This window comes from Populus euphratica, unplaced genomic scaffold (assembly GCF_000495115.2).
Source record: "Populus euphratica unplaced genomic scaffold, PopEup_1.0 scaffold20.1, whole genome shotgun sequence".
Taxonomy (NCBI): domain Eukaryota; kingdom Viridiplantae; phylum Streptophyta; class Magnoliopsida; order Malpighiales; family Salicaceae; genus Populus; species Populus euphratica.
The window spans coordinates 2,801,949-2,816,071 of NW_011499854.1; the positions used below are offsets into that span (position 1 = coordinate 2,801,949).

The following is a 14,123-nucleotide window of genomic DNA, read 5'->3' on the forward strand; positions in this document are numbered from 1 at the left end:
GAAGATTCCGTCCAAATTCCCTTTGGTGACTAAACTGCAATTAATCACATATGACATATAATACATGATTAAATTGGAAATCAAATCATACCTCTTGAAATTTGAGAAATGTATAAGAAAAGGGTCCTTAACAATGAAGATGATATAGATTTAATCGAGAATAAATAAAAAAATATTCTGAAAACAACACAAGAAGGTGAAACATTTAGAAACAAATTATAAATCAATTTGCTCCTCTATACCAACCAGACAGCAACTTGCATGCAACTCTCGATCTTCTTCTCTTTCTCCTCTCCCCCCTTTCCCCTTCTCCAGGCAGTTCATCCCCAGCCACTTCACTTTTCTTTAATTTATTTTGTTTGGTTGTTTCTGTCTTTGGAAAGTAAATGAATTTACTGACAAAAAAAAAAAAAAAACTGCCAAATAGTGGCAACATTTGTAACACAAACCTAGAGGTATCTTTGCTTTTTGCCTTCTGACTTTCTTTTTTCTTTTTTCTTTTTTCTGTTGGCAATACCCAAGCAAAAGGGGCAATAATAAATGCAGGTGGATTATATTTTCCATATTTTCTATTCAATTCCTTGGACTTGTTTTTCCCTTGTAAAGAAGGATGAAGATAAAGATCGGCCGTGATTTCTCGAGCCTGTTTGAAACTGTAGTTAATGTTATTTTTTAAATAATTTTTCATGTTAAAATATATATTAATAATATTTTTTTATTTTTAAAAATTTATTTTTAATATTAACACATCAAAATAATTTGAAAACACTAAAAACATATTAATTTAAAATTAATAAAAAAATAAAATAAAAATTAATTTTTTTCAAAAATACCTTTAAAATATAGAAACAAAGAAGCCCTTACATGTTATTTCTTTTTATTTACAATCACCTCTTAGTACTCGTGTCTTTAGAGTGCAATCCTATCCTAGTTTTTACTCTTTTTTTCTTCTATTTAAGCTTAAACAGCATTTTATTCTCAAAGTAAAAGAAAATTAATAACACTACGGGAAGACTTAGAATTACAGTGTAAATTGTATTTGTGATGGTGATACTCAAGAAAATAAAATCGGAGCGATGGCATTAATTTAAAATAATAAGAGTTTTATATAATCGTCTATAAATGAATGTAAACGGTGGTTCTTTTATCTATGATATTGAACCCTTCACGTTATAGTCGAACAAAATAACCTTATATTAAAAAATGGAAAATTATACAGATTTAATTAAAGATATTATTAAATAGTATGTCTTTATATTATTAAAGAATATGTCTTTACATTTGAATCTTAATGTACTCTGCTAGACATAACTGAAGATTCTACGTGGTCAAATAAAGATTTGCTGTGTAAATATATTACGTGGATAGTCCATCAAATTATTTTATGAATTGGTATGGTAAAACTATGTTTAAGGAGAGATCTAGTTAAGTTTACCATAGTAGTAATATGAAGCCCTGATTTTCTATCTAAGGCATAATTGTATGGGGTGGGAGGCTAATGTTTGAAAGTGCATATAAAAAGCATTTCTAAAAAAAATTAATATATTTTTTATGTTTTAAAATTATTTTGATGTATTAATCTTAAAAATAATTTTTAAAAAATAAAAAAAAATATTATTGGTATATTTTTTTGAATGAAAAGTACTTTAAAAAATAAATATAATATTATTTTTCTTTTCATTTAAGAATTCTAATTTTATTATCTAGTAAAATTTAATTTTTAATCTATTTAAAAAATTATAAATCTAGTAAATAAATTTAAATTTTAGCTGATTGGTGGTGGCATTGCTAGAGTCGGTGACTGGAAGTAAATGATACTTTCATTGACAAGGGCAAAATCACTAGAGTTTTTCATGCAAGTGACGAAATAGTTAAATTGTGCTTCGAGCCTGGCTTTTACAACTGAATGCGTATTCTGTAGATAAAATGGACCAAAATGGAGACTTGTGTATTATGGGAGGCTCAAAAGTAAACATGGGCCAAAATCCATGCATCCATGGAAAAATAAAAATTATATGTAAATCTACTGAAAAAAAAAAACTGCCAAATAGTGGCACCATTTGTAACACAAACCTAGAGTTATCTTTGCTTTTTGGCCTCTGACTTTCTTTTTTCTTTTTTTTTTTCTGTTGGCAATATCCAAGCAAAGGGGGCAATAATAAATGCAGGTGGATTGTATTTTCCATATTTGCTATTCAATTCCTTGGACTTGTTTTTCCCTTGTAAAGAAGGATGAAGGTAAAGACCAGCCGTGATTTCTCTCTTATTTTGAGCTTGTTTGGAAGTGTGAGTATGTTTGGAAGTGTGGTTATTATTATATTTTAAATAGTTTTTTATGTTAAAATGTTAAAATATATGTTAATAATATTTTTTTATTTTTAAAAATTTATTTTTAATATTAACACATCAAAATAATTTGAAAACACTAAAAACATATTAATTTAAAATTAATAAAAAAATTAATTTTTTTTAAAAATATCTTTGAAACACAGAAACAAAGAGAATTTTCCATGTTATTTCCTTTTATTTGCAATCACCTCTTATAACTCGTGTCTTTAGAGTGCAATCCTATCCTAGTTTCTGCTCTTTTTTTCTTCTAATTAAGCTTAAACAGCATTTTATTCTCAAAGTAAAAGAAAATTAATAACACTACGGGAAGACTTAGAATTACAGTGTAAATTGTATTCGTGATGGTGATACTCAAGAAAATAAAATCGGAGCGATGGCATTAATTTAAAATAATAAGAGTTTTATATAATCGTCTATAAATGAATGTAAACGGTGGTTCTTTTATCTATGATATTGAACCCTTCACGTTATAGTCGAACAAAATAACCTTATATTAAAAAATGGAAAATTATACAGATTTAGTTAAAGATATTAATATTAAATATTATGTCTTTATATTATTAAAGAATATGTCTTTACATTTGCATCTTAATGTACTCTGCTAGACATAACTGAAGATTCTACGTGGTCAAATAAAGATTTGCTGTGTAAATATATTACGTGGATAGTCCATCAAATTATTTTATGAATTGGTATGGTAAAACTAAGTTTCAGGAGAGATCTAGTTAAGTTTACCATGGTAATAATAGGAAGCCATGATTTTCTATCCAAGGCATAGTTCAATGGGGGTGGGCTTGCTTTGTTACAAAAAACTCTAAATCAGATTTAAAAATTGTTATTTGTTCTAATTTTTTTGTTTTTTTAATTTTTATGGATTTCTTGTTTAATTTTAGATTTTATATTATTTTTCTTTTCATTTAAGAATTCTAATTTTATTATCTAGTAAAATTTAATTTTTAATCTATTTAAAAAATTATAAATCTAGTAAATAAATTTAAATTTTAGCTGATTGGTGGTGGCATTGCTAGAGTCGGTGACTGGAAGTAAATGATACTTTCATTGACAAGGGCAAAATCACTAGAGTTTTTCATGCAAGTGACGAAATAGTTGAATTGTGCTTCGAGCATGGCTTTTACTACTGAATGCGTATTCTGTAGACAAAAGGGACCAAAATGGAGACTTGTGTATTATGGGAGGCTCAAAGGGAAACTTAAACATGGGCCAAAATCCATGCGTCCATGGAAAAATAAAAATTATATGTAAATTTATATATATATGTAATCGAAGCTTATGATATGAGCTTTTAATTAGTTTAAGTAAAAATAAATTACAATAAATATATTCTAAGACATCATAATTCAAAATTTTTCATTAAAAATTTTCTTATATTTTCTCTTTTTTTCAAATTGATATCAATTTTTTAATTATATTTTTATCCATATGCCTGTTGATTTTATAATACATGGAAAAATATTATTGGTTAAAATTAACACATAAGCAAGCCATGTGTCTTAATTAATGGTAGAAAACGCTTAGAATTACACATGTTTTACTATTATATATTGATGATTTATATTTGATTATATAGCAAACAAAAAAAATCAACCAATTTAATAGAAATTGAATGCTTAAAGAAAATAACTATGCCTTAATTCAATTGCTTTCAGACACCAAAAAAATTGGAAAAATTGGAAAGATAGAAAACATTTGCGATGCATAGTGTTTTTTAAAAGTATTTTATTATTTAAAAAAGTATTGAAATAATTTTTAAAATTTGTAATATCATTACATTAAAATTATTGAAAAACATAAAAAATACCAATTTAATATTTTTTTTCTAAATAAATGACGCACTAAACAAAATTAAAAACTCATTGAAATTACTCTGTAACCCAAGTTCTATTTGTATCACTGCACTGGCCAAAAGGTCCAAAACCCCAAACCTGAAGTCTGGTAGGGCAGAGAATACCATGCAAACTGGAACTTTTTTTTGCTTTTTAACAGAGGAAAGTCAAAATGAGATAATATAAAATCAAGTTTCCTTTACATACAAAGACCAGAAGCATAGGGAGGGGGTGGGCATCTTTTGTTTTAAATATTTATACTGGAACAGAGTTCTCCTCAGGAGTGGACAAGTACGAATCTGAAAGGTGAGTTTTTGAGCCTAAAGACTGGAGAGCTCTAGTGACTTCAAGCATTGATGGTCGTTTCTCCGGTAGCACAGAAGTACAATAGATGGCAATATCTAGGGCTGCTAGCATCTCTTGTTGGGAAGAGTTTAATATCTTAGAGTCGAGAACTTGGACTGCTCCATTAGCGATGTTGATTTTCCTTCGCACCCACTTCACAATGTCAACTGATTCTGCTTGATCAGCTTGTCGGCCTGCTATCAGCTCTAGTAGCACCACACCAAAGCTGTAAACATCCATTTGCTCGGTTGCTTTCTTCGTGTATCCACATTCTGCAATCAATGAATGGTGAGAGAACGATTCGAAGAACACGGGCAATGTGATTCTGTGATGCGGAGTTATAAAATCCGACAGAATAATCTGATTTCTGTAAATACAAAATACTTACTATGAGTGAAAGAATCATACCAGGAGCATTGTAGCAAGAGGACGCAGATTCTGAAGCAATTGTTGTTTGAAATGCAGCTTGTCCCACAATTCTGTCGAGAGCAAAATCCGTGAGCTTTGGTTCAAAATCCGCATCCAGAAGGATATTCGTGGACTTAATATTTCTGTGAAGTAAATGTGGGACATAATGTTTGTGAAGGTATGCCAATCCTTGAGCAACCCCAATGGCAATCTTCAACCTATCACTCCATTGCAACAGAAAGTCTGCTCTGCTAATTAAATCCCCTAAGCTCCCCTGTTGCAAGTACTCATAGATTAGAAAGATTGATTCCTCTGAATGACAAAATCCAAGAACTTTAACGATGTTCTTATGCCTGATCTTGGCTAATGTCTTGACCTCAGCCTTTAATGCTTTTGAAGATTGGTTCCCGATATTGAATAGCTTTTTTACAGCAACCAGTTCACCACTTGGTAGACTTATAATGTACACTCTACCAAAAGCTCCACCACTTCCAACAGCGCTTTTCTCATCCATCCCAACGACTAAATCATGCTCTGTGAGTCTGAGAGGGTAGAAAAACACCGAATGCCAACCACCCATTTCAGATTTCCATTTAGTGGATCGATGGAACACGAAAAACCCAGCAGCAACAAGCAAAATTCCCAAGCCAAATGCTATAGATAAAAGGGCACATGCTAATGCACTAAGACCAACAGGATTATGATGTCTTGGAAGATCAACCGAACAAGAATTGGGCAATCCTGGGCCACAAAGGCCAGGATTTCCTTCCAAGAATGAAGCAGGGAGTCCAGAGACTAGATCAGGAGGGACTTCTCCGGATAGTTGATTAAAGGATACATTGAAGAGTGCAAGCTTCAAATTTTGAAGCCCTTGAGGGATTGAACCAGTGAGATTGTTATCAGAAAGATCAAGGTAAGTCAGCACAGGCAAATCGGCAAGGGATGGAGGGATTTCCCCACTAAGACTATTGTCTGCCAAAGACAAGGAGACCAGTTTCCTGCACTTTTTCATCTTTGGAATTTGGCCAGAAAGAGAATTGTGGGATAGGTTTATGATACTCATAACAGGAGAATCACAAACATTTGGGGGTAATTCACCGTAGAGACCATTAAGAGATGCAGAGAATCTATACAAGCTCTTAACCAAACCAAGACCATGGGGGATTTTTCCTGTGAAACTGTTGTTATCTATCTGTACTTGCTCCAATTGAGTTGCCATTGAAATTGAATCTGGTATTGCACCAGAAAATCTGTTATTTTCAGCTCTAACGAGCTTTATTTTGCTTAGTGACAACAACCCAGCTGGGAAATCACCGGAAAACTCGTTGTTTTGAACTTGAAACCTCTCAAGATTAGAGCATTCACCAATGGAGTTTGGTATCGAACCATTGAAGAAATTAGTGTGGAGACCAAGGTTTTTAAGGCCTGATGCACTGCATATATCATTTGGAAATGACCCTGAAAGCTTGTTTTGAGAAACATCAAAAGACACTAAGTTCTTAAGAGAAGACACTAGTGTTTGAGGAATCATACCACTTAGATTGTTCTGCGAGAGGTCCAAAATGGTTAAACTTTGCAAACCCACAAAAGAATCTGGAATTTGACCATAAAAACCAGAACTTTGCAACAAAAGCTGCTCAAGCTTCCCAAGTTTCCCAATCTCACTAGGAACATCACTCATCAAATACACATTCTGAGACAGATCAAGAACAACAAGCTCAGTGAGATTCACAAATACAGAAGGAACACTACCTGAAAGCAAGTTGCTTCCCAAGTTGAGTACTTGCAACTTCACCAATAAGCCAAAGGTTTCTGGAATCCTTCCCTCGATATGGTTCTTGCTAAGATCAAAAGCTCTCAAAGAATGAAACTGAGAAATCTGATCTGGGATGGGACCCCAAATGAGATTGTTACTAAGATTCAAGCTCTCCAAAGAACTACACTGAGAGAGGTGTAAAGGTATAGGCTGGTTAAAAAAATTGTCAGCAAGATTGAGAAGAGCCAAATTGGTTAAATCACAGATCGAAGAAGAGATTTCACCAGAAAGATTCAAACTTTGAAGGTTGAGAGAAGTTAGAGTGAGTGGAGGTGAAGTAGTGCAGGTGATTCCAGTCCAGTTACAGTAATGGACACTTGAGTTGTTGGACCAGCTTGAAAGAGTGTTCTTGGGGTCTTGAATGGAGCCTTTGAAAGAAAGGAGGACATCTGCTTCAGTTGAAGAAGCTGAACTAAACATGAAGAATGTGAGGCTAAGGCAGAGAACAAAAGCGCATGTGCAGGTGGTGGCCATTGGAGGAGACTCGGAGAAGTTCTGGTTGTGTTCGTTTCAATGTTTTCTATTTATCAGTTAAGTAAAGACTCTTGGGTGAGTGAGAATTACTTCGACAAATGGGTTGCCAGATGTTGATGGGTTAAGAAGGGAAGGGTATACATGTACAAAGAAGCCATTGTAAATGTCAATTATTATTATTATTATTATTATGGGGTTAAAGTAAGCACAAACATTGATCCAGATTTTAAAGAATATTAAACAGAGGGGTTTCTGCAGTTACCCTTTTAGGGTTTTAGGTAGGGTTTGCTTTAAATTAAATTAAAACTGTTCGTTGGTCAGTATTTTTGGAACGTGTTTTTGCCACCAAAACAAATCTCTTTCTGCGTGGACAAACCAATGTGGTAGTTCGAGGTCTAACACTCCTACTTTTTAATGATTTTTTGAATTCAAGTTTTAAAATCATATTTTACTTTCGTAAATGTATTAAATATACCAAGTTAATATAAAATCTATCTTTAAGATGGTTTGAAAAATAAATAATCTTAATTAACATATCAACCTAATATGTTAGATGGATGGTTAACAATATTTTTTATTAGTTTTATAAATTTAGATTTTAAAATTATAATTTATTTTTGTAAATGTATTAAATATATATACTAAGTCGAGATAAGATTTAATTTTAAAGTCATTAGAGAAAAGAAATAATCTTATTGATATAAATTGGGTTCATTTTATTTTTATATATATACACACACTTATAAACCATGTTATTGAATGTTTGTTTGAGAGTTTTAAAGGATTAGAATTTGCCTTTTAAAGTATTTTTGATTTATAAATATATTAAAATAATATTTATTTTTTTATATCAAGACATTAAAAAAATTCAAAAATACTAAAAAAATAATTTTATATCAAGACATTAAAAAAAAATCAAAAATACTAAAAAACCAATTTGATAATAATGGGTAATATGAAATTCAAGTCAATTACTGTAAATTATCTACATGATTAGAGTAAGAGATGACTTGAGAAGAGATCAAGCACAAATCTAATATCCATGGTAGGCATATTCTTGATGGGTTTATGATAGCCAATAAAATTGTTCATAACTGGAAAAGAAGTGGTATGACATGGATACATCCTCAAAGTTGATTTTCATAAGGTGTTTGACTTGTATCTACAGAAAGTTATGACTCATATAGGATTTGAATTCAAATAAAAGTTATTAATCAAAGCATATTTATCTCATTCCTGATTTACAATCCTAATTAATGACTTTTTAAAAAAGAAATTCGATTTCAAACAAGGTTTGAAATAAGATGATCCTCTTTATTTTTTATTGTTTGGCTTAGTTACTAAAGGTTTATCAATCTTATTTGAGAGAAATTTGATCATTGCATATTTTAGAGGCATTAAGTATAGTTATCGGGATTATATCAGTTACCTACAATATGCGAATGATACTCTAATTTTCATTTTCAATTATTATCATTTTTTATTATATGTGAAGCATATATATCTTTTCTTGGAAGTCTATCATTTCAAATATTTGGAAATGACTACTATTGTGAAAAGAAAAGAGGCTTGAATTAGCGAGTAGAATATATTTAGTAAAGACCGTTTTATCTTCCTTACATATATACCTTATATATATACTCTATGTCCATTTTTTTCATGCTAACTAGAGCAATAAGACTAATTAATTTCATCCAATTTTTTTTTATATAGGATAGTTACAAAAATAAACAAAGATTTTAGGAGTGAAATATAGTAAGGAAAAGGCTTAGGGTGGTTTAGGCTTCGCCTCTTTACAAGGCAAGAACAAGGCCTTTTTGTTTAAATGGTTATGAAGATTTTAGGATTAAAATTTAGATGGGTGAAGAGAGTTGGTTATTAAAAAATATAGTCCTTATATTAAGAATAGTCTTATAGTTTTGGCATTTACTTAACTATTAATTGTAATGATGAATTCCAACTTACAATGAAGAGTATTATTTAGTTTAAAGTTAAGCATGAGAGAAGTATTCATTTTTTATTAGATCAATGGCTTCATCAATGTATTCTGAAAGAAAAATATCATCAATTATATTATTTATCAACTAATTAACATTCAATGATTATTAATGTTTTTAATAATGCTTGTTATACCATAAATTTTAGTTGGATTATAAATCTGTGAGATTTTGAGTTTCTCATTCTTGATCATCTCACTGTTGTTATGAAAAGGATAATCTTGACTCGTAATAATATTGATGATTTTGAACGCTTGATGACTCTCAAGTTAGATAAAATCAAGTTTCTTATATAATTATATTATTTATTATAAAATAAAAGTAAAATCTGGGTGAAATGATTATATGAATAAAAAAACTTAATTAAAAGATAAAATTAGCAGTATAAAAATTAATTGCAATGCAAAATTGAATAAACAAGAATTTTTTAGCTTATCCCTTGTTGTTAGCAATAACATTAAAAAAACAAAATAACAACCTTAAAATAAAAGAAGAAGAAGAAAATGATCAAGAAATTTTGGTGTAGGGTCATGTTCTAGTTACAGTTTTGCATGGATTTTGACGGGGTTTTTCTGATACACCAGAAAGATCACCCGGTCTTATCGCTGAATTCATTAGGTCATGTCATGCAGTTGTACAATTAATTTGTTTCTTCAAATGTTGTAGAAGATCTATCAGGAATTCAGGGTTCGGGACAAATTTCTTTTATTTTTATTAGAATTTTTCAGTATCCATGAGGGCCATCTTTGACTGGCAGAGAATCTAATCAAAGATCGATCCGAGCACAGGCGAATACGTGACGAATGATGAAGTTAGGATGATTCTATAAATCTCTGGAAAATTTCTCAACTTTCCTGCTCAAGTACTTCAAGCATCTTCCTTCTTCACATGATGAACAGTGAAAACATTGGTATCTTTCGATGCATGCCAAAAATTTTATTTTTAGTTTCTTCTCAAACTTATCACGTAACTGCAAGGGTGCGTAGGGGAAACGAGACAAACTCTTAAATTTGAGTCCTTGTCCTTGTCATTTAACCTTTTTTTATATTATTTCTTGGAGAGTCGATAGGATTCTTGCTTTTTTAAAAAACCATGGGGACTCTAGGCTATATTAAATCAAAGGAGGACTTGTGTTTTCTGCTAATTCATTGTTAAGTGACTATCACCGGATGCTTTATAATTAGATAATTGTAATTAAGTGAGTTTGCCCTCGACATTTTCATCTCTGGTACAAATACAATCAGAGGATACATTTTTTTATAAAAATATATATATGGGTTCAATAATTATGTAATTGGCATGACTCAGTCGATAATCCTAAGATATTTTGACCATCGGTGGCTAATTATTTAAACTAAAACTAGCATTCAATGGCATGACTTTCACATAGCCATCATGATTTTGTTTTTTGTTTTTTTTGTTTCTTCAAACCACAGGTAAGGTTTTGTTCAATGTTATGAAACTCGAAACAGTTAGATGAGTTAATCAAGAATCTAGTTAATCTTAAATTTAATCTGGGTTAGGTTTTATTAAAAATAAAAGGGGTTAATCAACTGGCTCTTGTTTGATTTAGTTAAAACCCATTGATTAAAAACAATGCTGTTTTTATCTTTATATATATATATATTAAAAAAAAAACTGTATCGAATGAACAGGGATTTTGAAGAGAAATAAAGAGCAGCTTCAGTGGAGATCAGAATTAACCAATGGGGAGGTTTTGAATGAAGCATGGCTGTAGTCCATTGCTAGCAATGAGGCTTAGTACATCACTGCAGAGTAAAAACACAGTGCTGAAAAACTGAAACCGGTTTACTGCTTACATTATGGTTGACCTTTTTGGTTAAAGTTTTGACTTTTTAACAGTAAAAGTGTAAAGGTGGAAGACAAACACCATTATTGCATCCTCTGACGGAAGATCTGCTAAATATTTTTCACTGTCAGGTCTGCTTTAAAAGCATCCCAAGAAACTACTTTACTTGCAAACAAAAGGGGCTTAAGGAGCAAGTGAGGTTCTGTCCTAGCGGTGGGAGGGGCTTGTCCCTTTTCTCCGCACCTGGGTTCGAACCTCACCATGCATGCCTGTCACTCCCGCGGTGCTTTACCTGCTCACTGGGCTTGCAGGATGTTCAGTGGGCCGTGGGGATTAGTCATAGTGCGCGTAAGCTGGCCCGGACACCCCACGTAAATCAAAAAAAATTGCAAACAAAAGGGGCTTAAGGCTTTGGCTCGACAGTGAAAAATTTATAGACTGGTTATATTTGTGTATAGGGAGATTTAATTGATTATTTTCCACATATTTGCATTGATTGTGTTGCTTTGTAATTTTATTTGAAAATTACATTGCTTTTCTTTGCTAATGCTTTTTTATTTTTCTAATGGATATATTATGCTAAGGATGATGAGGCAAAGACAGTAGAGAGATTAACTGTTTGGTATTTGATCTTAATAGTATTTGAAATATTAGCTTTATAAAAGCTAAAATAACATAATTTACACTGTAGCCAAAACCTATGAATTGGATTTATCGAATACAGATGTGTCTCTTCTCCAGAAGGCTATTTACATAACTTAAACTTCATAGCTACGAGTGAGCGAGCCTTCTTCTTACTATCCGAACCATCTCTTCAGAGTCTCGAGGAACATTCTATTCGCTAGCTAGCACTTTACAACAAATGAGAATAATTATTCATTGTGGTTATGGCGTGAAGAAAAACAACTATTATAGCAAAATTCACGGGTGATTTTCTTTTTTTTGAATGATGAACAAGATTTGCCAAATGGATCTTGTATAGTCGCAAGCATGGATCCTGCGAGTAGCTTTTCCAACTATAGTACATTATTAGTCCAATGCAATTACTAAAAGGAGGCCATGTTAACTCATAATTCCTACTCACTATTAACCCAAAAGAGGTTCCAAGAAAAAAATTAAAGGCAAATGTCAAATACTTTGTGTCAACCCACCATCATTCTCGAAGTCCTTGTTATGCAATCAAGAGTAATCAAGGAAATGATTAAAGATTTTCTAATACAAGCTGCCTGCCAGGCTGCTTAGTTTTTGCTAAACAGTCGGCCCTTTTTAGGCACATAGCATATGCCATTCGAAGACACCGCCACGGGTTTGCCGGGGATGAGTTTTGCTTTTCTCCCGCACATATTTCAAATAACAAGTTCATCTTTTGGCATATGACTAATAGTTTAGAATGTCAACCAAGTACTAGTTGTTCAGCAACTAAAAGCGATGCCCTAAACTTTGTACTATAACAATAACTATTTAAGCAAGAGCCTGGTTACTTGAAGTATAAACAATGTTATCTGCTGAAATTTTCAGATTCCCAAAAGTTTTGAGCACATATTCTCTTGTATACAATCAATAGTCAACTTTAAAAATAAGAGAGAGAGAGAGAGAGCGAGCGAGAGAGAGCATCCAAGACCATAAAAGATACAAATTTTGATTCGCTAGGTTGAGAGAGAGAGACATGGGAAGTTTATGGGTGTTTGTGCGAAGTATTTTGTTTGTAGTATTCCCTAGACAGAAGTTCCCCCTCCCTCAAGTCCCAACAATGGATTCGAGGGGTACCCTTTTTGTCATTCGATGAAAAAACCAGGCATGACGTGATGGGGTTAGTGAGAATTTGCTACCATCAAATTTCACTTATGGCGTTGAAGAAAGCTATGAGAACAATACTACACACACTCAAATACCCAGCTTTGCTTTCAGCAGACGGTGGGGGGTAGGGACACCACTCCTTCGTGTTTGCTTGCCATGTTCTTGTCCATTTATTGATGATTATAATTATTTGGTTACAGGATTTAACCCTAGAGTAGAAATCTGACATGCTTTCAATATTACACTTTTACCTTCGTAGTCTAATTAAAGTTTCCATATTATCATTGATTGTAAAATACCTTAAATATCTAAGGTAAAGTTAATATATATGCATGTTTGATTAAAGAGACCGTATGGATATATTTTTTAAAAAATATTTTTTTAATATAATATATTTAAATATATTTGTTTTCATCTTTTTAATCAGATATGTTTTTATTCTTATTATCCTATCTCTTAAACTAGGAATTGTAGTAGATTTTTATACTTTGAAAAAATAAGGTATAAAAGATACATATTTTTAGAGATAATATTCATTATTTTTATCTCTAAACTATTTATGTAAAAAACTTTTAATTTCAAAATTATTCAACCAAAACATGTAAGAATAAAAATAGTTATTATTATATATTTTAAAACTAGTATTAGGATAAAATCAGGGTCATAGATCAGTAGGGTCAATCCAAGTTGATCCTAATCAACAAAGTTAACCTGATTTTTTTTAAATGATTAAAATAATATGGTTTTGATAAATTAAAAAAATGATTTTGACTCGTGTTTGACTCCACATCTACTTAATCGTTGGTCAACCCGAGTTTTTTTTTACCAAAACAACTAAGTTAATCATTTATTTATTTTCATTTTAAATTAAAACCGATCGAGATCTCGTATCCGAAATCAACTTGCTATGCTAATTTAGATTTTATAACTAGAGTTATCATACTATTATTAATTTCAATATTTAATATAAATTAAAGTAAAAATATATAAGTTTAATATTAATACACATTAAAAATAAATAAAACTTTTCATATTTTATTTTATCTTGCCCATCATATTTTATACACCATTATTAAATATAATTTTGTCTCTCTCTCCTGTACTCCCTTGAACAACACAGTTGTTTCCTTCTCTTTTTTCCTACTTTTTTATTATCTTTCTATCATCATTTTTTATCTCATTTTTTATCTCCAATCCTCGTAGATATGATGCTATTCATAAGAGCAATTGAAACGTGGATGAAGAAATTTTTTTTAAAAAAAAAAAAAGAGTCCGAGAGGTCA

At 31.3% G+C, this 14,123-nt stretch overlaps 1 protein-coding gene across 1 annotated transcript; it reads right to left on the bottom strand.

Annotated features, from left to right (window-relative positions):
* Positions 1-4,322: 4,322 nt before the first annotated feature.
* On the bottom strand, positions 4,323-7,348 carry LOC105122727 (probably inactive leucine-rich repeat receptor-like protein kinase At5g06940). The gene is made up of 2 exons (XM_011022000.1): positions 4,947-7,348; positions 4,323-4,810 (listed from the first exon to the last, which is right to left on the bottom strand). The coding sequence occupies exons 1-2, from the start codon at positions 7,234-7,236 to the stop codon at positions 4,449-4,451; spliced, it is 2,652 nt and encodes an 883-aa protein (XP_011020302.1). The 5' UTR covers positions 7,237-7,348; the 3' UTR covers positions 4,323-4,448.
* Positions 7,349-14,123: the final 6,775 nt, after the last annotated feature.

What these genes read in the sequence shown, in the direction of transcription:
- LOC105122727 (XM_011022000.1), bottom strand. Translation starts at nt 7,236, where the DNA reads ATGGCCACCACCTGCACATGCGCTTTTGTTCTCTGCCTTAGCCTCACA. An exon ending in CTCTTGCTACAATGCTCCTG is followed by an intron (nt 4,811 to 4,946) that starts GTATGATTCTTT and finishes CATTGATTGCAG; the next exon opens with AATGTGGATACACGAAGAAA.